The sequence below is a fragment of the Onychomys torridus genome, chromosome 1 (assembly GCF_903995425.1).
Source record: "Onychomys torridus chromosome 1, mOncTor1.1, whole genome shotgun sequence".
NCBI classification, from domain to species: Eukaryota; Metazoa; Chordata; class Mammalia; order Rodentia; family Cricetidae; genus Onychomys; species Onychomys torridus.
This window is the reverse complement of record NC_050443.1, coordinates 61,179,847-61,203,571: the sequence shown is the minus strand read 5'-3', so window position 1 is coordinate 61,203,571 and position 23,725 is coordinate 61,179,847. Positions and strand designations below refer to the sequence as shown.

At 45.8% G+C, this 23,725-nt stretch overlaps 2 protein-coding genes across 2 annotated transcripts in view; both read right to left on the bottom strand.

The window, feature by feature from the left end:
• The window catches only part of Znf592 (zinc finger protein 592), a 36,696-nt gene extending 15,200 nt beyond the window's left edge, over positions 1-21,496 (bottom strand). The window contains exons 1-3 of the mRNA XM_036186229.1: positions 21,439-21,496; positions 4,961-7,208; positions 499-677 (exon numbers count right to left, since the gene is read on the bottom strand). Of these exons, the coding sequence (XP_036042122.1) occupies positions 499-677; positions 4,961-7,189 (2,408 nt within the window). The 5' untranslated portion in view covers positions 7,190-7,208; positions 21,439-21,496. The remainder of the gene's footprint in view (positions 1-498; positions 678-4,960; positions 7,209-21,438) is intronic.
• The window catches only part of LOC118571933 (serine/arginine repetitive matrix protein 1-like), a 35,407-nt gene continuing 33,164 nt past the window's right edge, over positions 21,483-23,725 (bottom strand). The window contains exon 4 of the mRNA XM_036171337.1: positions 21,483-21,543. Within this exon, the coding sequence (XP_036027230.1) occupies positions 21,509-21,543 (35 nt within the window). The 3' untranslated portion in view covers positions 21,483-21,508. The remainder of the gene's footprint in view (positions 21,544-23,725) is intronic.

Below are 23,725 nucleotides of genomic sequence, written 5' to 3'. Positions count from 1 at the left end.
TCACCATAAAACCATTGGAACTGCAAACACATGCTACTATGCCACGTTTTACAGAGGTTCTAGGAATTTGAACTCAGGTTCTCACACTCGGGTAGCAAATGCTTTATCCGGTAAGCCGTCTTACATTTTCCTATTGGGCTTTTAAAAATAACAATAACAACTGTATTTACTTATTTTAATCTACTTTGTGTGTGTGTACGTGTATACGTGTGTGTGTGTGTGTGTGTGTGTGTGTGTGTGTGTGTGTGTGAGAGAGAGAGAGAGAGAGAGATGGCATGGGTGTAGAGGTCAGAGGACAACCCACAGGAGGTGTTTGTCTCCTTCTATCATGTTGGTAAAGAGTATCAAACTCAGGTCATTAGACTCATCAGTAACACTGAACCATCTCACCAGCACCACCACCACACACACACACACACACACACACACACACACACACACACTCACACACACTCACACATCCGGCAATACCAGGGCAATGAGCTAGGGAGCACTCACCTGTAGCCCACTTTTCGGGCATAGTGCAGGCAATTCTCTTTTACATGAGTCTGGAAGTAGGCAGAGCGACAGAGGACACCACACTCCGGGCAGCAGTAGGGGGACTTGTGTGCATGAATCCGCTGGTGTGCACAGAAACTACACTGGTTTGGCAGCAGCATCTGGCACACCTGGCAAGTCTAGGAAAAAACAACAGAAAGCAAATGCCAGGGGTGGGGTGGAGCGGGAAATGCACGTCACCAGCGGACAACAGCCAGGCAGTTAGTGCCCAGAACCCCAGAACCCGGGAGGCTGGGGTAGAAGAACTGCTACAAATTCCAGATCAGACTGGTTACATGCTGAGTGATACCATTCCAACAAAACCAAAATCAAAACAACAAGGAAGGAAGGAAGGAAGGAAGGAAGGAAGGAAGGAAGGAAGGAAGGAAGGAAGGAAGGAAGGAAAGGAAGGAAGGAAGGAAGGAAGAGACCAGTGTAACATGTGCTGTGTGTGGCCCAGGTAGAATACAGCTCAGAGAAAGAAAGCTGACCTTGCATGCTTGAGGTCCTACACTATCAGTACAAACAAACAAACAAAACCAAACAAGCAAGCTAGCAAACAAATAAAGCAAACATGATGGCACTCATCTGTGACCTTAGCACTTGGCTGGAGAGTCATTAAGTTCAAGGCCAGCCTGGGTTACTTAGGGTAACGCAGATGTTTGTTAAAAAGCTAGAAATGGCGGGATATACCTGTATTCCTAGCACTTGGAAGGTAGAAACGGGAAGATTAGGAATTCAGGGCCAGCCTTGGCTATAGAGTGAATTAGGGGCTAGCCTGAGAGAGCTACATGAGACATTGCTTCAAAATAGATAAATAACAAAAATAAAAAGCTCATTGTGAGACTTTTTAATGTAATCAGGAAAGCTTGACTGTAGGTTTGTGCTGGGTAATATTAAAGAATGTTATTAATTTTACTAGGTGTAACAACAGCTTAGTTAAATAAAAGCTTAAGAATAAGAAGATACACTCTACCAGGCATGGTGGTGCACGCCTTTAATCCCAGCACTCAGGAGGCAGAGGCAGGTGAATCTCTAAATTCAAGGCCAGCCTGGTCTATGTTAAGAGTTCCAGAACAGTCACAGCTATGCAGACACAAACAGGAGGATGAGAAGAAAATAACAACGATGATCTAGGCCCTCTGTGCTGACATTCTGTCCTAATTAAAAGGCTTAGAACACAAGGGAAAGGATGGAAAGTGCTCTGCCCATCCCCCAGCCCTTAGTCAATACAGAGGGAGGCAGCTTTGATTCAGGTGCAGACCTCCAGGAGGAAGACAGAGATCCAAGCATGTTGTTCCTGCTTTGGTAAGGAGCTGTACCCCACCTCATCTGAATAGCCATTCCCCTGGCATGTGGCCTGATACTGGTACTGCCATGGGAACCCAAGCCCAGTGGCCATCAAGGTGAACTCCTGATCTCAAATCTTCCTATGTAGAAGCCACATTTAGCAATGGGAGATACTATGAAGGATTCAACCTAGGCTAGCTAAGAGAAGCCCAACAGCCTCCCAGTGCAGTCTCTTTAAACATGTTTGGATTGTGCTTTTATGTAGTTCCCACAACAACAGAGTGACACAGGGAAAATACAGTATGAGATTGGTGCCAGCCCTGATTTCTACCTACACAAGACTTTAGAAAAAGCAATGTGGAAAACATCATAGACTTAGGCACCAGACCTTCATGGCCAAAGACCTTCAAGGACCAAACTCAGAAATAAGAATCCTGGCCCAACTTAAATACGATAGGACAAACAAGAACACAAAAGCCCCTAGAGAGGATGCTGACCACACTCCATCTGACTTATCACAAGGAAAATGGAACAGAGAAGGTGAAGGAAGATGAGAGGCTATACAGTGACTGTGGTGGTTTGAGCAAGAACGGCCCTCATAGGCTCACAGATTTGAATGCTTGGTCATCAGGGAGTGGCACTACTTGAGAGGGACTGGGAGGTGTGGCCTTCTTGGTGTAGATGTTGCCTTATCGAAGGAAGTGTGTCACGGGGGTGGGCTTTGGGGTTTTCAAAAGCCCAGGCCAGGCCCAGTGGCTCTCTCTCTCTTCCTGCTACCTGCTGATCTGGATATAGAACTCTCAGCTACTTCTCCAACACCATGTGTACCTGCATGCCACCATGCTCCTACCATGATGACAATGGACTAAACCTCTGAAACTATAAACAAGCCTCAATTAAATGCTTTCTTTTATAAGAGTTGCCAGTGAGGGGTTTGGATTTAGCTCAGTGGTAGAGTGCTTGCCTAGCAAGCGCAAGGCCCTGGGTTCAGTCCTAAAAAAAAAAAAAAAAAAAAAAGAGTTGCCAGTGGGCGGTGGTGGACAGATAATATAATGTTAGAAAAAATAAATTTTAAGGATTATATAGCGGGGCAGTAGTGGCACACGCCTTTAATCCCAGCACTGGGAGGCAGAGGCAGGCAGATCTCTGTGAGTTCAAGGCCAGCCTTGTCTACAGATCGATTTCCAGGGAAGTCTCCAAAGCAACACAGAGAAACCCTGTGGGGGGGGGGGGGTTGCCGTTGCCGTGGTCACGGTGTCTCTTCACAGCAACAGAACATTGACTAGGACAGTGACCCTGTGGCACTCCCTAGCCACTTCAGACACCTGCATCTGCAGAAGCTCAACTTGCTGCCACTACCCAGCACATGGCCAACCACACCTTACCATCTCTGCCTAACTCTGACCTCTGTTCCCCACAGCCAGAACACCTTCAGACACCTCTCCCGGACCTTAAAGGCCCAATTTAACTGACACAAGCACATAACACTGCGCCTATGCCTGCCATCACTATGAATTCGACCCTCTGATGTCAGTTATACAACCAGGTTCTTAACCTTGTTTTAATCTCAATAGTCCATGAGTCATAGCTGAGGTTTGGGTGCAGACTACTGCCTACTACTATCACCTGGCCTTTAAAAAAAAGATTCATTTATTTCTTTTTTATAAGTATGAGTGTTCTGCCTGCGTGTACATATATGTGTGTGTACAATGTGCATTCATGGTGCCTCCAGAGGTCAAAGGAGTGTATCAAATCCCCAGAAATTGAAGTTATGGGTGTTTGTGGGCCAACATGTAGGTGCCAGGTAACAAACCTGGGTCTTCTACAAGAGCAACAAATGCTCTTAATCACTGAGCCATCTCTCCAGCCAGTGATTATGGTCTTTACTAATACACCCTGTCTAGCGGAAGCATAGTGAAGAGGTTTATCATGAGAGGAATCCTAAGGATGGAAGGGATGGCTCCATGGGTAAGAATACCTGCTGTTCAAGCAGAAGGGCCTGAGTTAGATAGCGTCCATGTACAGATGCTGTGCATGGCTGTGCATGATTGGGACCCCAGTGCTGAGGGGTAGAAACAGGCAGGTCCTAGGAGCTTGCTGGCCAGCTAACCTAAGCAAAATGGTGAGCTTCCAATTAAAAAAGACCCGGTCTCAAGGAAATAAGAAGAAACCTTATGTTCTTTGTAATCTACATGCACGCATATGTTTGCACATGTACATATAGACACACACACAGACACATAAAGACACACACACAGACACACATACACAGTCCGATCTGGAGGCCTTTCTTTTTTTAAAGATAAAGTCTTACTACATAGCCCTCCTGCCTCCGGCCCAACATGTTGGGATTATAACTATGTACAAACACAACTTGAGGCTGTCTTCTTGACAGGGCACTAAAGGGTCCAGCACCAAGTGCCTTTCAAAACAAACTGCACACCTCACCAACTCTAAGCAGGAATCACAACAAGCAGAAAAGCTGAACTCCCTTTCTCTGCACGGGGCCTTGTGCCCATCTACTCCCTTCTTTAACTCGGCCTTGCCTCCGTTGGTCTCCAAAGAGGCTCTGCTCAACAGCTGTCTACTGGGGACGGAATGACTCAAGGACACAGTTCTAGAAAACAGACTAAGAGATAAGGCAGGAACTCACCCATCCCCATCTCCAGGCTCTTTGGACACATGCCCAAACCATGCTGCCTTCTGCTAGAGGCCAGAGACCACCCACACCAAGCCCTAAGGAGGCCTGATTTGGACCAAACAACTGCCATCTAAGTGGGAGTGGAACGTGGGACATGTTCATGAAGACACTGTTTTGTTTTTATTTGTTGAGACAGAGTCTTGCTATAACCCAGACTGACCTCAAACTGATCTTCCTGCCTTAGCCTTAGTGCTGGAATTATAAACATACACCCCCACCCCTAGCTAAACTTGCTAGGTTTTCAGGCTTTCCTCACAGGTAGGATAGGGTAGCTTTCCAAATAAAAACAAAGCACGATATAATCAGGTGAGACACTAACAATGAAGCCAGATGTCCTCTTCTAAGACTCACATTAATGGGCTTTCTCCAGTTCCCATCATGAACTTGTATGGGCCTGAGGCCCAACTCCCAACACAGTGATGGTCTACTTACCAGCCCCTCGGTTTCCTCTGTTGTTCTCTGGAAATGTGCAGCTAGGACCATATAGTCTCGCATCTGCTTGTGACATTCGGGACATTTGGTTCCATACCGGATGAGCCTCACTGGGTCTGGGTAAAGTGGCAAGGCTGGAATTGCAGGGCTGGCATTGCCTGAAGTGGGGTTGGGTTTAGGGGAGGAAGAAGCGGCTGGGGTTGCTGGTGTCGTGGAGTTCACAGGAGCTGTGACAAACATCTGGTCGGCAGAGATGGGCTTCACAAGCAGCTGAGAACACTGCATGACCAGTCCTTTGCTCTTGTGGTCCCGGGCGTGCCGGAGCAGGCTGCACTTATTGAAGAAGAGCAGCGTCTTGGAGCACAGCGTGCACAGCACCTCAATGTGCACACTCCGCCGGCCGTAGTGCTGGCCCAGGCTCTTCTCTAAGGCAAACGCATCTCCACACTCCAGGCAGCAGTACCCACTGGCCGGCACGTGGATTCTGCTCTCTACAGGTGGGCTGAGATTTGGCGCATAGAGGGGCACAGGGTTAGAGCTGTGGAGGACCTTGTTGAAGACCTCCACGATTAGCGGGGCGGCCTTTTTCACCTGGTGGACCAGGGGAACTGTCATTTGTGTGACCTGAGGCTGGCTCCGTCTCTGTGCTGAGGACTTGGCAGTCACAGATGCAGCAACACTGTGGGGGACCAGGTTCAAGTTGGCCAAGTGCACAGCTTTGGGCAACAGACTGGCAGGGGCCAGGGTTGATGCCTGAAGTGCTGTGCTCTGTTGCTTCTTGCTCGTCTGTGAGTTCAGGGCAGCTCCTTTTGGGACCCGGGGCCCAGAGATGCGGCAGGGAGATGACGAGTCACTGGCCTTTATCATGCTCTCGTCCCCTTTTCTGTCACCCTGGGGGCTCCCTGAATTTATGCCTGCCTCAGAAAAGTGGTCTTCCACAGGCAGGGCTGTGCCCTCATTTCCTGGCACCTCACTTGGGGCCTCAGCAATGGTGCTCCCTACAGGTGACTCAACGGGGGACTTAGTTGGATCATCAGGGTCTGGCAAGACCCTTGTAACAGTCCGTTTGATTTCCCCTGATGACGTCTTAATTGTCTTGATTCTGACTCTGGGAATCGCCGGTGGGGAGCTGGCAGCCACCGACGGGGACCCTTTGCCACTACAGTCACTGCAGACACTCCGAGGGCTGTCGGGTGGCTTGGTACTTTTTCTAGTGGCCTCCAGAGGGCTCCGGGGACTCTTTGGTGACTTGGGCATTTTGGGGCTGCCTTTAGAACCCTCTTTAGTGGGCCCTGAGGAATCCTTGGTGTGGCCAGGCTGATCCTCCTTGGTGACACTGGCCACCCTTTTGGCCTGTAGGGCCACCAAGGCTGCAACACAAGAGGACAGTTTGGAGTGGGCTGGCTTCAGACGCTGCCTAGGAGGGACGGAGGAGCAAGCACTAAGCTCTGGAGCAAGCTTCTTGGGCTCTCCAATACTGTTGCTAGAGTGACTATTGAATTCCAAAGAGTCCCCAAAGAACCGACTGGAATCCAGATCTTTGTGAGGCTCCGACACCTTCGGCCCACCCCGCTCCTGCTCCTGGGGGCTCTCTAAAGGCAAAGGCTCTGGTTTGGGCTCTTTCTTACAGAAGTGATCAAACATGTGTAGCTCTGGGACTGGGAACTTACCCAGAGCTTCCAAGACTGGGCCCCCCACAGCCCCACACCCAGGAGGAGGTGGGAAATAACTATCAGAGTGCTTGGACTTTATCCCAAACTCGTTATCTTTGACAGGATCCTCAGGTTCTGGGCTAGAGATTGGGCTAAACTGGTTGAAGGTGGGTAATGGCTCTGACTTGGAAGGCTCCAGCTTGCCGGTAAAGCTCCTAATACTGTCTCCATTTATGAAAGCAGACTCGAACTTCCCACAGTGGTGGGAGTCTGGAGGCAGGTCTGGACCCCGGAATCCGTTGTGCAAGAGACTGGGAGCAATGTGGTCTTTGTCTGCTTCAAATGACTCCTGGCGGCTGGTGTTCTTGACAATGACACTCACTGCTGGCACATCTGGGGCTGATCCTGAGTGAGACAAGGACACACTCTCATCCATACACATGCCTGAAGACTTCAGAGGACTCTCATTCTCCTCGCTGGGTGTCTGGATGGCCTCCTTGGCATCAAGACTTGTGGGATCTGGGATGTCAAAGGCAGCCAGAAGGTCATCAAAATCTGGGGTTTTCATGTCCCCCATGGCTGGATGCTGACAAGAGCTGTAAGAGAAACAAAGAAGAGAATCAATGACCACCAGGGCTTCTCTGAGCCGTCCTACATCATCTGTGCTGAACATTCATCACACTAACACATACATGCAACTGGCCTGCCCCTCAGAACCCCACCTTTTATGGTAGGAAGTCACGTGCCTGAGTTCAGCCTAAGAGGTTTCTAGCCTGCTGAAAGGTAGGGGAGGCTAAAAAGAGCAGCTTATATGGAGTCACAAGCTTGCCTGTGAAGTCTTAACCCTCAATACTTGGACATTTCTGGCTGGCCCCATGACCACGTGACCAGAAGAGAGGACAGATACCCTCCTATCCAATTGAGCCCATCACCTCTACCCTCACTACCTATATCTCATTGGTATGTTCACCCGAGGTGGCTCCCACACTTCACACACATGAATATCAAGAACAAATGGTACCTAGAGTCCTCTGCGCCCACTGCCCAGAGTCTGAGGATCTTTGCAGCATGTGTGTGTACTCATATTCATATACGCTGCCCCCTCCTCTCTCCATTCTTTCTTCTCCTTCTTCTGATGTTTGAGACAGAGTTCCTCTATATAACCCTGGCTGTCCTGGAACTCACTCTGTAGATCAGGCTTTCCTCTAACTCCCAGAGATCCATCTGCCTCTGCCTCCTAAATGCTGGAATCAAAGGTATTCGCCACTACGCCCAGCTGCTCCTGCTTCTTCTATTAAAATCTCTTTTTAACACTTTTTAATGCTTGTGTATTTTGCTCACACGTACATCTGTGCACAATGTGTGAGCCCAGTGCCTGTGTAAGTAAGACGGGGGATATAGGATCCCACTGTGGAAGGTTAGGAGTGCTAGTAGTCAACTGGGATCCTCTGCAAGAACAAGAACAAGAGATCGCTGAGCCATCTCTCCAGCCTTCTTAAGAAAGACAGACAATGAAATAAAAATAGAAAGTTTCATGCAAGAAAAGAGATGTCTGTAGTCTTAGAGTTAATTTTAAGGCTGAGGGGATGGACCCCTCCATCTGGGTGCTAGCATCCACAGAAGGACTCTGTCAGTCTAATTCCAGCACTAAATAAAGTGTGGGGGTGTGAACCAGCTGGGTGGAGAACACTTATAATCCTAGCACTTCAGAGGTGGAAGCCGGAGGATCATAAGTTCAAGGTCAATCCTTTCTTTCTTTCTTTTTTCAGAGCTGAGGCCCGAACCCAGGGCCTTGAGTTTGCTACAAGTGCTCTACCACTGAGCTACATCCCCAACCCCAGTCAATCCTTTCTTACATAGAAGACTCAAGGCCTAGACTAAACACCTAAGAATGGGGAATGATTAAATATTTGACTATTATATAGTCAACAAAAACATGGTCAATAATCTACACAACAGCAAAGAAAATTACTTGTTGGCTTAAAAAAAACAAATAAAAAACTATTATCACATTATGATAACAATATACAATATAACAGTTTATATTGGAGCTATGATTGAAAAGAAAAAGAGAACAGTTTAAGATGAAGAGATTACTAGCAAATTATGCAGAGGCAGGACGAAAGGGTGTCTCTTACCCGTTGTTGATATCAACAGGCTTGCAAGTTTGCTTTCTCACATCACAACCACCAGCACCCCAAATCCTCAACAAAGCATACAAATACCAATTATTTAAACAAGGGTCGGCAGACTGTCCCACTGGAATGAGATTAAGGTTGTTTGGTTTTTTGTTTATTTGTTTGTTTTGTTTTGTTTTTTTCAAGACAGGGTTTCTCTGTGTAGCTTTGGAGGCTGTCCAAGATCTCACTCTGTAGACCAGGCTGGCCTCGAACTCACAGAGATCCGCCTGCCTCTGCCTCCCGAGTGCTGGGGTTAAAGGCGTGTGCCACCACCGCCTGGCCAGATATATGTCTTATGGTGTGGACTAGGTGTTGGAATCCATAAACAATGGGCAGACAGGGCACCCGACACCAGGTGAACTATTGTGCAGGGCGGCATACAATGAGGAGATGCCTTCAGGCTCTTTTCCAGAAGCTCCCTCCAGTTTCCTCCTGCCTTCCAATGCCTAGGAGGAAGAAAGCTGAAGAAAGGTAGAACAGATTGGCCCTGGAAGGCGGAGCAGTGGTTGATAGTGGATGACATGCTGGAGCTCAGTGTCCTCCACCAGAAAAGGACAGGGTCTTCAGGGAAGTTTTAGATCTGGATGTGCAATGTCCTCCAATCAGAACACTCAGGGTCTGCTGAGGACGGTCAGACATAAAACACCTCTGCTAAAGGTCAGAGCTGGTCACAGGGCGGTGGTGCTCCTGGGAGGCTGAGGCTGAAGGACTAAGAAGGGTAGGCTGGGCTCCATCTCAAAAAGTAACCAAACAAAGACATATGGTGGCACACACCTGCAATCCTAGCACTCTGGGAGGTAGAGGCAGGAGGATCAAGAGTTCAAGGCCAGCAACAATTATGTCTGGGGTCAGACTGAAAGCTATATGAGAACTTGCTTTAATTTTTTTTTTTTTTCTCAGCTGGGAGGTGTTGGCACACGCCTTTGATCCCAGCACTCAGAGGCAGAGGCAGGCGGATCTCTGTAAATTCAAGGCCAGCCTGGTCTACAGAGCAAGATCTAGGACAGACACCAAAACTACACAGAGAAACCCTGTCTCGGGGAAAAAAAAAAAAGAAAACAAACAAACAAACAAAACCCTTATATAATAAATAAATAATAAATTATAAATTATTAAAGTCATTTAACAATGCATAAGTAAAGCCAATAAATAGAGCCTGGAGAGATGGCTCAATAATTAAGAGCACTTACTGCTCTTGCAGATGACTTAGGGTCAGTTCCTGGCACCCACATAGTGACCCACAACCATCAGTAACTCCACTTCTAGGGAATCATATGCTTCCTGGCTTCTGGACACTGCAATCACATAATGTACATACATACATTCAGTCACATACATATACACATAAAATTAAATAAAAATTTTTGAAAGAAAAGCCCAATAATCCCTACAGAAAAAGAGATATAAATGGCAAAGGTAATTATTACAGAATTTTTGAGAGAGGGTAGCTGTAGTTCAAGCTGGCCTTGAATTCATGGTAATTCTCTTGTCTTAACTCCCAAGAGTGTAGTTACAGATGTTACCACCATATCAGGGTAGAAGTCTAAAATTATTAGTACACATCTGGCATGATTAATCAGGGCAATTAATGCTAGTTAGAAAAGAACAATGGAATAACTCATAAAATAAAAGGTATACAAATAAGTGACTTTGGCATACCTCGGTATGGGCAATGTGTTGAAAGAAGCAAGCTAAGTTGGGAAGATCTAGCAACCTTGCCTGGAGAGATCACAAACACCAGGCTACAACCAACGGCTCATGAAGAACAGCTCGTGGCAGAGACTACCCTACAGTATCTGGACAGGCCAGATCCAGACCAAGTGTGTTCACTGAATGACTCAGTGCGCACTAGCAATGGAGAATGATGAGGATCACTGGCTTTCAGTGAGCCAGGCTGAGAACCAATGTTTCCCAAGGAAGAAACACTGGAAGAATAAAACAAACTGGAACTGGGGAAGGTTGAGGGAGACCTGGCTGCAGACCAGTCCAGACTATGCAATGAGACCCTATTTCAAATAACAAAAGAGAACAATTGGAAGGCTGGCAGAGTGAGGGCAAGTTTTCACTTCAGGGAAGATCTAGGGAAGGAAAAACGGGAGTATAAACTCCCACTGTTTTTATAGACTCTACTAGTTTGTCTGGGAAATTTTACCAAATACTTTAGTAAGGAATAAGGAACATTTTAATTTTGAATGGGGTCTCACCAAGTCTAAATGACCAATTAGAATTCTGTGAGGGGTAAAAATACTATATAATTTTATATGCCTATGGCAAATTAGTAGGCAGTATTTCTTGACTTTAAATATCAAAATCCAGGGCTGGAAAGATGCTCAGAGGTTAAGAGTACTACTGGCTGCTGAACTTCAGAGGTCTTGAGTTCAACTCCCAGCAACTACATGGTGGCTCACAACCATCTAAATGAATGAGATCTGGCACCCTCTTCTGTATATATAATAAATAAATAAATCTTTAAAAAAATTAACCATCACAACATTGAAAAAAAAAAAAAAGAATTTAAATCGTACCAAAAACCAAAGCCACTAAGCCGGCAGTGGTGGAGCACACCTTTAATCCCAGCACTCGGGAGGCAAAGGCAGAGGGATCTCTGAGTTCAAGGCCAGCCTGGTCTGCAGAGTGAGTTCCAGAATAGCCAAGGGTATAAAGAAAAAGCCTGTCTCAGGGGGGGAAAAAAAAAAAGTAACTGAACACCATAGAATTTGAGAGACTGTACACCATATGTCTAGTTGTGCACATGGATGTGACTGTCATTTCTAGGTAACTACAAAAAAAATAAATAAAGGTGTTAACTCACTAACGAGTCCTAGGCTCAAGTTTAATGCTTTTATAAACTATCTAGAATGCTGGATCTCACCTCATGAGACCGTCTGTTCTACTTTGGATCTTGGCTATCTCCCAAAAAGTGGTGTACTGAATGCTTGGTTAGGAGCCATGGGAAAGATGGAGCTTAGGAGAAGGAAGGCAGGTCACTAGCGGCATGCCTCTGAAGAGGACATTGAGAGCCCAGCCCCTTCTCTCTTTTGTTTCACAGCTGCCATGAGATCACACAGTTGCTCTACCACAAGTTTCATCAATCAGGCCCAAAGTCACAAGGCAAATTGATTATGGACTGACACCTCAGAAATGGTGAGCCTAGAGAACAATAAAAACAATACAAAACCCACAACATTATTGTCTTTTGAATCAGGAATACTGAGTTTAAACTAAGCTGTTCATAAATAAGGAGGTCTGATATGCTGACTAGCTTCAAACTAACCTGACACAAACTAGAGCACAGAGAAGGGAACCTCAACTGGGAAAATGTCCCCACTAGATTGGTGTATGAAAAGCTTGTAGTTCATTTTCTTGACTGATGATTGATATAATAGGGTACAGCTCACTGTGAGTAGTGTCACCCCTGGGCTGATGGTCCTGGGTACCATAAGAAAGCAGACTGAAGAGGCTGGAGAGATGGCTCAGCAGTTATTAGCATTGACTGCTCTTCCAGAAGACCTGGGTTCAATTCTCAGCACCCACATGATGGCTCACAACTGTCTGTAATAGGATCAAAACCTTCAAATTTCAAAAAAAAACATTTATGATCTGGCAAGATGGCCCAGCAGGTTAAGGCACTTGCTGCCATGCCTAACAACCTCAATTTGACTCCTGGAACCCACAGAACCAATACCTACAGGATGTTCTCTGACCTCCACTCCCAGGTCCCACAGAACCAATACCCACAGGCTGTTCTCTGACCTCCACTCCCGGGTCCCACAGAACCAATACCCACAGGCTGTCCTCTGACCTCCACATGCACACTAAAAAGAAAAAAAAAAAGAATTTAAATATCAAAATCCTACTAAAAAACAAAGCCACTAAGCTGAGCGATGGTGGCGCACGCCTTTAATCCCAGCACTTGGGAGGCAGAGGCAGGTGGATCTCTGTGAGTTCAAGGCCAGCCTGGTCTACAGAGAGTGTTCCAGGACTACACAGAGAAACCATCTTGAAAAGAACAAAAAGCATTTCTTAGTAATGCTAAATCCAACAGCAGGGAGATTTAATAAAAGTTAAGCAATAGGACACCAAGGAGGCTGAGGCACTTGAAAAGCCTGATATGTATTTACTTAGGGTGCTCTGTTGGACAGGCAGGGAGGCACACACAGCGGCAGACTGACCAGGAAGTTGGCAGCAGGCGCAGGGACCACTGCACTCTAAGACCACAAAACTGTGTTGTCCTCAAAATGGGCCATGATTTTTCAGACCAGGCAGGCAGGGAGGGAGGAAGCAAGGAAAAAGGAAGAAATGTTTCTTACCACTTGGTGAACTTTTGATTTGGCCATATTATGGCCAGTTTACACACTGACACCATCTATGCTCAATGATTGCTTATAATGGTGAAGAATTTTTAGTAGGGCAGTAGTGGCGCACACCTTTAATCCCAGCACTCAGGAGGCAGAGGCAGGCGGATCTTGAGCTTGAGGTCAGCCTGGTCTACAGAGAGAGTTCTAGGATAGCCAGGGCTATACAAAGAAACCCTGCCTGGGGGGGAGGAAGAAGAAAAAGAAAAGAAAAGAAGGAATGACTATTGAGGTAGGGGCAGGACAGAGAACTTCCGTACCTGGAAGACAATAGAAAGGCAAAGTGACCAATTACACTCAAGGACATATCACTGGTTAAGAACACTGACTGCTCTTCCAGAGGACCATCGTTCAATTCCCAGCATCCACATGGCAGCTCACAACTGTCTATAACTCCAGTTCCCTGGAATCTCTCACATCTTCATACCAATGCTCAGTAGTAGAGTGCTTGCCTAACAAGCGTAAGGCCCTGGGTTCAATTCTCAGCTCAAAAAAAACCAAAAAAAAAACACTGCCCCCAAGACCTGCAGGAGTGTCCGCCTAGACTCTGGAAGGGACATTGGTCTTTGAGACATTGCTTCCATGGATGGTATTCAAAGGAAGTTAGCAAAATCACCAACTAGATAAAAGGAAATGTAGGGGAGGGGATGCATATTTCTAGACCCAGAACCAAGTCCCAGACTAGGAATGGTAGAGCTAAAATAATAAGGAATTATGAGCCATAAGGACTAGCTTTCTCCCCGCTGTGAGGCCAGACTTTGATAAAATGAAAGATTACACTAGCCTTAAGGATTTCTGAGTCCTTGAGCAGACAAGGCCTCAACAACTGGGCAAATGTATGCACATCTAATACATTTCTACATAAGTATGGACTCTGAAGGTGGATAAATAGACCCTTCCATATACATATCACAACTCTCCTGGACATAATCTAGGCTTGCTTATAGGACAAGTGGCCCAAAAAAATCATACATATTCTAAGTGAATAGCTAATGTTTTACTCCATGAGACACCTGACGTCCAAACAATTAAAAAAAGAAAAAGCAGCCCAAAGAGTCTCCACCTTAGGAAAGTGGGTAAGAAACAGCTGTCCTATGGCAGGCCCAGGCATTGCACAGGAGGTAGGAAAAGAAGAGGACCTCCAAGATTATCATGTCTGGTGGCTTCCAAGTGCCACTACAGACTGCTGCTGCTGGTCTGCCTACAAAGTATAAAATAAACAGGGGCCAGCCCCCAAACCCACACGGTGGAATGTTGTGGAATATTCCTTGACCCGGTGTGAGGATGTGTCACTGTGATTGGTTTAATAAAGAGCTGAGTGGCCGTTACCTAGGCAGGAAGAGCTTAGGCAGGACTCCTGAGGACAGAGTGGACTTGGAGAGGAAGAAAGGCGGAGTATGGGATAAAGGGACCAAGCCACATAAAAGAACATAGATTTTAAAAAGTGGGTTAACTTAAGTTATAAGAACTAGTTAGGAGGTTGGGGTTTTAGCTCAGTGGTAGAGCATTTGCCTAGCAAGCACAAGGCCCAGGGTTCGATCCTCAGATCCAAAAACAAAAACAAAAAAAACTAGTTAGGGACAAGCCTAAGCTATAGGCCGAGCTTTGATAGTTATAAGTCTCTGTGTTGTTTTTTTGTGAGCTGGTGGCCCAAAGAAAAATCCACCTATAGTGGAAGGTGAGAAACAACTCCTACACATTGTTCCCTACCTTCCACACAAGTACCGTGGCATGTGTACACATATACACACAAAAAATAAAATGTAATACATGTAAAACAGTAGTAGTAGTAGTAGTAGTAGTAGGAGGAGGAGGAGGAGGAGGAGGAGGAGGAGGAGGAGTAATCTGCAAATGACTAAAACAGATACCCAGGCTCCTTTACACATGGAAAACTACGGTTCAGCAAAGGAAGTTCATCCATAGGTTTAAAAGTCTGATGCTTACAGAGACACTGGAACTCACACCAGCCACTGAGGCACACTGAGGCACAGGATCCCTACAGAAGTCACCCTAGCTCCGTGGTTTTCCTTACTCTCCCATTATTACCGTTGTTTTCAATAAAATCTTTGCTTTCCTGCCTTTCCAAACCTTTGTTAAGAACTTACTAAATTAGTAACTGCACTTCTAGACTTGGCACTCTGCTTAGACGTCTAACAGACACCTCATCTCTTCTAGACCTAATAGCAACTTCTGATTTCCTTATACTCATCCTTCCTCAGTAAATGACACTGCCATTATTCCAGGTGCTGAGGTCAAATTTTTTCCTGCCCTTCATACCTTCCACCTAACCCACATGCAAATACCATGACTATACTTTTAAGATATATCCAAATCCAGCCATTTCTCTCTATGAGCAACAGCATCACCTCTCCTGGATTCCCACCATGCTCTGGATTCTGCCCTGGCCTATAACAGACATGATGAACATAACACCCAAATGCTGCTTTGAAAATGTAAGTCAGGCAATGCCCCCCCCCCCAATGTCTCTCCAACACCATCCTGTCTCCTCCTGAACACAGCCTGCTGGGTCTCACTGGCATGCCTCCTCCACAAGATTCTGTCCTATCAAGTCTGTCATGGCATCCATTGATCTCCTTACCATTCCTCAAGCATTCTGGCAATGCTTCTGCCTCAGAACCTGCACATTTCCTGCTTTTTCTGATCTACAAGTCCTTGCCCACTTGGTGCATACCTATAATCCCATAATTTAGGAGGCTGAGTTAGAGGTCAGCCTGGGCTACACAGAGAAACAAGATGAAAAGAAAGGTTCTTGTTCTAGGTTCCTGTGGACTCACTTCCTCATGTCCTACAAATCTTCACTCTATGTGGGTGCTCTCCACAATCATCCCTACCCCTAATCTCCAGCCCTTTATTCTGCCTTGCTTTTTTTTTTTTTTCCACAGCATTTACGATCACTGAACATATACTACCATCCATTTCCTTGTTTGCTTACAAGTGCCACTGTGTTTACTGGAAGGTGATCCAACATTAGAATCTCCCAAGGTCATTTGTTCATAGCTGAGATTATTCAAGGACAGTCACAGATTCCCAAGTAACTTTATTACCACTCAAGTATTAGGCAAATGTGCAACACATTGTGTATAGTTTCTAAGACTTGGAATGGGGGGCGGGGGCTAGAAACTAAATCCAGGTCACTATGCATACTGAGCACCCTTTACCACTTGCCTACAACCTAGCCCCTGAAACTTTCATAAAGAAAGGCCCAGTTGGGGATTTAGCTCAGTGGTAGAATGCTTGCCTACCAAGCGCAAGGCCCTGGGTTCGATTCTCGAAGAAAGACCTTAAGGGCTGGAGAGATGGCTCAGCAGTTAAGAGCACTAGCTGTTCTTCCAGAGGTCCTGAGTTCAATTCCCAGCACCCACATGGTGGCTCACGCCCATATGTAACGAGATCTGGTGCCCTCTTTTGGCCTGCAGGCAGGCATACAGGCAGAACACTGTATCCATAATAAATAAATACATCTTAAAAAAAAAAAAGAAAGAAAAGCCTTAAGGGGTGGTAGGTCTTGTAAGTAGGAAAGGATCTATCTGAAGTAGCCCTTGTCTGTGATTCCTGGATCCCTACAGAAACTGATTAAATCTAAATATTTCATCAGTGAAAAAGCACCTACTGGCCAAGGTCCCAGGATAAGGACATCTGTCTGAGCATGAGATCAGTGAGAAACCAGTGGAGATGAAAGGCCAGCTCTAAGATCTAGGAGCGAGGACCCAGGAGGAAGACATAGGATGATCCTAAGTCATAAAGGGATACAACTTTATGAACACACTAAATTATGTATTGTAAAGGTACTGGGTGGTATGTGAGTTTTCCCACAATAAAACTGCTGTGTTACAAGAAAATGGAATAGGGGCTGGAGAGATGGTTCAGTGGTTAAGAGCACTAGCTGCTCTTCCAGAGGTCCTGTTTGTAACTCTAATTGCAGGAGATATAATGCTTTTTTTCTGGCCTCTGAGGGCACCAGGCACACACATGGTATACAGATGTACAGACAAAAACACCCATATACATAAAATAAAAATCATCAAAATTAAACAGAATAGAAGCAGAGGGGCAGGAACTGTACAGACTATAAAGCCGACTGAGAGGAAGAAGCTAGGACTAGACAACAAAGTCAAAGAGCTGGGTGTAGATAAAATCCGAACCTTTGTAACCTGCACTTACTTTGCCTTGCCTTCCTTGCAAACACATCTCAGAACTGCCTGGCACTCCACTTGTGAGACTAGAACACAGACACTTGAGAGCAAAGGAGACAATAACCCTTGCTCACACACCGTCTTAAAGAATCCCTTGGCTTGGGGATTTAGCTCAGTGGTAGAGCACTTGCCTAGCAAGCGCAAGGCTCTGGGGTCGGTCCTCAGCTTGGGGGTGGGGGAGATTCCTCCCACTGAACCTTGTAAAAGCATCGTGTTTTGGTAGTAAGGACGTCTCAAATTTAAGCAGGAGTCTAATAATCTCAGACTTGCTAGAAACCAAATCTCCATTCCTGAGAGGAAAAAGTAGCCATTCCACAGGACCACTGGTCCCATCTCTGGCATCTCCGTCTGGCAGTTCTGAAGCTGCCCTTACTCATCTCTTCTACCAAAGCCAACAAGAGTTGAAAAGATTCATAAGCTGAAATGTTACAGGAACAGGACATACTGCTAGCCTTGGAGATCTCTGTGGTTGCCACAGCAGTAGGCAGTAGAGAAAGAAAGGGCTTTTCTCAGCCACCCGGACACATGCACAGAGGTTCCTCACCTTACAATGGGATTTGTTGCAGAAAAGTCATTCATTTTAAATTAAAAGTGAAAATAAAAATGTAAACCTAGTGGTTGGTAAGACAATGCCATGGGTGAAGAATGCCAAGCCTGACAACCTGAGTTTGAACCTCCTGACCCACATAGTGGAGAACTCACTCACCAAAATTGTCCTCTTCTGCATGCACACGCGCGCACGCACACACAAACACACACACACACACACACACACACACACACACATCATGACAAGTGCACACATACTAAGTACTAAATAAATGTTTTATCTTTTAATGTAATCCTGATGTGGAAGTGCAGGTCTACAACCCCATCCTTTGGGGCAGAAGCAGTAAATACTCAGGAGTTTAAGCCCAGCTTGGGCTACATGAGACACTGTTTCAAAAACAAAATTTGAGATACCTACTCTACTTATCTGGTTTGAATGTTTCCTTCACAATTCACTCTGAAACTTAATAACCATAGTGACAGCATTAAGGGGCAGGACTTGATTTTTCTTCCTTTGGGGTTCAGAAGGTGATATATGTCTCATACAGCCAAAGATGACCTTCCTCCTGATCTTCCTGCTTCTTCCTCCTAAGGGCTGGAAATACGCGTAGTCTGGGGTGGGGCTCTTGAGAGGAGACTAGGCTATAAGGATTCTGCTCTCATGAGCGGATAAAGGAAGGAGTGGTTCTTAGTAAAAATGGTGGGTTTCTGTCTCACACACATGCCTACTTCATCTTATACAGCACAAAAGCCCTCACCGGAGATGTGGCCTTCTGACCTTAGACTGCCCAGCCTCTAGAACTATAAGCCAAATAAACCACTGTTTATAAATGACGCAGTCTATGGTCTTTCTCTTACAGCAGCAGAAAACAGATGAAGAGACCCACTAAGCATCATAGACTGGCCACACAATACACTACCATATGGGTGGTTCATCCACGTGATCTCATGGCTAGCTGACCAGGAACTGTGGCTCACTGCCACTGCCCAGCAACAGCCAGAGGACAATGAGAATTCAAATTAGAAGTGTGTCTCTCCTGAATGCCTACCACTTCACATCACTGTCTAATCAAACCAGAAAATGAGGAACTCAATGTACTCTTCCCTTCCTACCCACCTCTGCTCCCTACTCCATGTGCAGATAACCATATATCTTTCTTCCTTCTTCCCTTCCTCCTTCAGTCACCTTCCTTCTCTCCAGAGATCTAGGTGGCCTCTCACCATAACTGCCCAGCCCTAAGGGCAGTCAGCCTCTACTCTAACTTTAATCTGCAGGAAAGTGATCCCAGCTAAGGCAGACTTTCCCCAACAACCCATCACAGCTCCAGATACAACAACCAACCAGCTGTATTTACCAGTGTGCCCACTGTAATGTTCTGTTGATCGAAGAAAATAGTTCTCAATCTACGGGACTCAACCCCTTTCACAGGGGTCAATTATCAGATGCCCTGCATATCAGATATTTATATTACAATCCATAACAGTAGCAAAATTACAGTTATGAAGTAGTAACGAAAATAATTTTAAGGCTGGAGGTCACCACAACAGGAGGATATGTACTCAAGGGTAAAGGTCACAGCATTAACAAGGTTGAGAACCACTGATCTAAGGGAATATCGGAGAATGTCCAATGGCACATCACCTTTTCATCATCAGACAAAATGGAATGGTAAGGATCCTTTTGTTAATGGATGTATAGGCACAAATCCTTTGGTCCGAGCTACTCAGAAAGCTGAGGCAGGAAGATTACTTGAGCCCAGGAGGTTGAAGCTAGCCTGAGTAAAATAGTGAAATCCTATCTTAAAAAAAAAAAAAAAATCCTATCTTCCTTTTGTTTGTTTGTTTTGTTTTGTTTTTCTGGTTTTTTGAGACAGGGTTTCTCTCTGTAGCCCTAGCTGCCCTGGAACTCACTTGGTAGACTAGGCTGACCTTGAACTCACAGAGATCCGCCTGCCTCTGCCTCCTGAGTGCTAGGCTTCAAGGGGCATTGCCACCACACCCAGATGCCCTTATCTTTCTTATTGTTTAAAGACATCTAGTGAAACACTTACAAATATAATGATATGATACATGGGATTTATCTCAAAATAACAAAGAACAGGAGAAAGAACAGGAGGGCACACAAATGAAACAACTGGCTGAGAACTGCTGAGTGAAGGTTTTAATCAAATTATTTTCTACAACATTTATGCTTCAGGAAAATAGTCCCTTGCCTGGTGGACTCCATGGGTCAAACTAGATAAGCCTGTAAGTTACACCCATCAGGATAGGTAATAATAATATGAACAAACAGAAAATAACAACTCTTGGTAAGAATGTGTGAAACTGGAAGCCTTCTGCATGGCTAGAAGGAATATAAAATGGTATTACAGCTGGGCGGTGGTGGCGTACACCTTTAATCCCGGCATTTGGGAAGCAAAGGCAGGTTCTCTGAGTTGGAGGCCAGCCTGGTCTACAGAGGGAATTCCACTACACTACAGTTCCAGGGCTACACAGAGAAAACCCTGTCTCAAAAAACCAAATAGGTAGGTAGGTTGGTAGGCAATGGAAAATTCTTCAAAAAAATTTAAAAAGAACACCAAATGACCCAGAAGTCCATTTCTAGGTGTATGGGCCAAGCATGGGAATGCAGACCTTTAATGTCAGTATTCAGGAGGCTGACACAGGAAAGTCAAGTTCAAGGCTTGAGCTACAGAGCAAAACCCTGACTCAAAACACATACACAACACACACACTACAAGGCATCAAAATGTGTACATACTCATTCATAACAGCCACATTTATAATACCCAAAGGTGGGGCAACCCAAGCATTTATCAATGAACAAACATATTTAAAAAATATAAAATATATAAAAATGGCCGGGCGGTGATGGCACTTGCCTTTAATCCCAGCACTCAGGAGGCAAAGCCAAGCGGATCTCTCTGAGTTCAAGGCCAGCCTGGTCTCCAAAGGGAGTTCCAGGAAAGGTGCAAAGCCACACAGAGACACCCTGTCTCAAAAAACCTAAATAAATAAATAAATAAATTGTATATGTAAATAATGAAATGTTACTCAGCCTGAAAAAGGATGGAGGTTAGGGATATAGCTCAGTGGTAGAATGCTTGCCTAGCATGGATAGTCTTGTATTCTATTCATACAACTGAAGAAAGGAAAGGAAGGAAGGAAGGAATGGTGGGGAGACAAAGAAATCTGGACACATTACACTATGAACAAAGCTTGAAGACAGAGTGATACAAGCCAGATGTTCCATTTACATGGCACTCCTAAAGCAGGCAAATGCACAGACGGAAAGAAGAACGGAGGTGGGCAGGAGTGTGAGGACACGGACGGGCTCTGGGACGGACAGAACTGGGTGATGGACGGACCACGGCTGCACAACTGCAAATGTACTTGCTGCCGCTGCGCACCTAAGCTAGGAGAGCTCTTGCATTTTACCACCAAAATGAAACCCAACAAACAATAAAAGCTCTCTCGCAGCCAGAGTCAGCTCTTCAAGGCCAGCGCACATCAACCTAGACATCATACCTTGTGAGGTTCTCAAAGCAAGGGTGTGGTGGACGCTGCAGGGGGAGCAGAGCTGCGGAGAAAGGAAAAACTACCTAGGCACATGGTCTAGAGTCCAATCACCACCTACGGAAAGAAGAAAAACAACATGCTTTTAAATGGGTTTAAGATAAATGTTAAAGTAAGGAAAGAATTTAAGAAAACTAGAAACAACCACCCCACAAAGGCGAAACTTCCAGCCCCAGGCCTGCCCCACCTCTACAGAGCACGGTGGCTCAGAGCATAGACTCTGCCTAGATAAAATCCCCGACAGCTCACTAGCCGTGTCACCTGGAGAGAGCATTCTGTTTCCCGTGTGTACAATGTCACTACCACATAGTGAAAGCAGTATTCATGATGTTCTGCCAACCCCGGTGGGGGGCAGGCAGGCTTCCCCTCACACCTTCCAGATCACCAACAGGAAGAGTGCATGCCGAGTGGACAGGGCCAGGCAGTAAGGCAGCTTTGCCCGCAGCTCCCCGTCCAGTGCTCAGGATGCGGCCCAGGGAGGCTGAGGAAGCTCACAGGACAGGAGGGGGGGGGGGCACCACAGGTAGGGAGGGGAGGGCTAAGGAGCAAGCACCAACAACTGACGGGAGCCAAAGAAGGGTGGGAACAGCTTTTCTTTATTAGGTGGTTTTTCCGTTTTCATTTTTTATAGTTTTCCAGACTGGGTTTCTCTGTGTAACAATCATGGCTATTGTGGAACGCACTTTGTTGACCAGGCTAGCCTCAAACTCACAGAGATCCACCTGCCTCTGCCTCCCAAGTGCTAGGATTAAGGGCGTGCGCCACCACCACTCGGCTTACTTAGGTGGTTTTTTAACTATAGCTGGACCTGAAGGATTACCTTGGGTACTTTGGAAACTGTTAATGCTTGGCCACTACCCCAGGACTTAGATTTATTTGGCCAGTGTTCTGAAACACTAGTCAATGGTCTATCAGTACTCATGAATGACAAGATTGGAGAAGAGTGTGATAGTTCACCTATAATCCCAGCATTCAGAAGGCCAAGGCAGGAAAGTTGAACCCAGCCTGGGCTACATAGCCAGCTAGACCCTGTGTTTAAAAACAGGAAGGTGATGGAAAGTTGACTCCATGGTTACGAGCACTGGCTGCTCTTCCAGAGGACCCAGGTTTGGTTCCCAGCACCAGCATAGTGGCTCACAATTGCCTGTAACTCCAGTTTCAGATCTGACAACCTCTTCTGACCTCTGCAGGGAGCAGGCATACACACGGCACACACATACACATGTAGGCAAAACACTCATACATGTAAAATACAATGTAAAAGCCTAAATAAATAATAGGGTAGTGGTGCACATCTTTATGACAGCGCTTGAAAGACAGAAGGAGACAGATCTCTGTGGCCAGTCTGGTCTACAGAGCAAGTTCCAAGACAGACAGACAGGGCTACGCACAGAAAAACCTGTCTCAAAAATAAACAAACAAACAAATCATAATAAAAAGGGAAATGGTCCTATATGATGAGGCACACTTGTCATCTGAGCACCTGAGGCAGAGAAAGGAGGATCAGGACCAGCCTGGGCTATAATGAAACTCTTTAAGAGAAGAACAGCTTCTTTTTCATAGGGAAAAAGATAACAACAAATTTTTCTTTCTTTTTTTTTTTCTTTTTTTTTTCCGTTTTGGTTTTTCGAGACAGGTTTTCTCTGTGTAGTTTTGGGCCTTCCTGGATGGAACTCACTTGGTAGCCCAGGCTGGCTTCGAACTCACAAAGATCTGCCTGCCTCTGCCTCTGCCTCCCAAGTGCTAGGATTAAAGGTGTGCACCACTACCGCCTGGCCTTTTTTTTTTTTTATAGGACTTTTTTTTTTTTTTTGAGCTGAGGATCAACCCAGGGCCTTGCGCTCTACCACTGAGCTAAATCCCCAACCCATTACAACAAACATTTTTTTAGTGGGGGGAAAATGTCCTATCACTGGCCTGGTGATACATGGGAGACGGATGTTAAAACACACTAAATAGCCTGCCTTTTCTATGCTCTCATTTCCCAAGTGCTGTTCCAATAGAGTTGATAACCCCAAACCTTGGAGTTGAACTTTTTTTTGGGGGGGGGGGGGGGGAGCTGAGGATCAAACCCAGGGCCTTGTGCTTGCTAGGCAAGTGCTCTACCACTGAGCTAAATCCCCAACCCCGGGGTTGAACATTTTAAACCAGAGGAAAACCGTTCCTAGAGAAAACTAAGGAAAAGGAAGAACTAGAAGCAGTGTAGGAGGACAACACTCCTTTCCTTCCTATGCACACC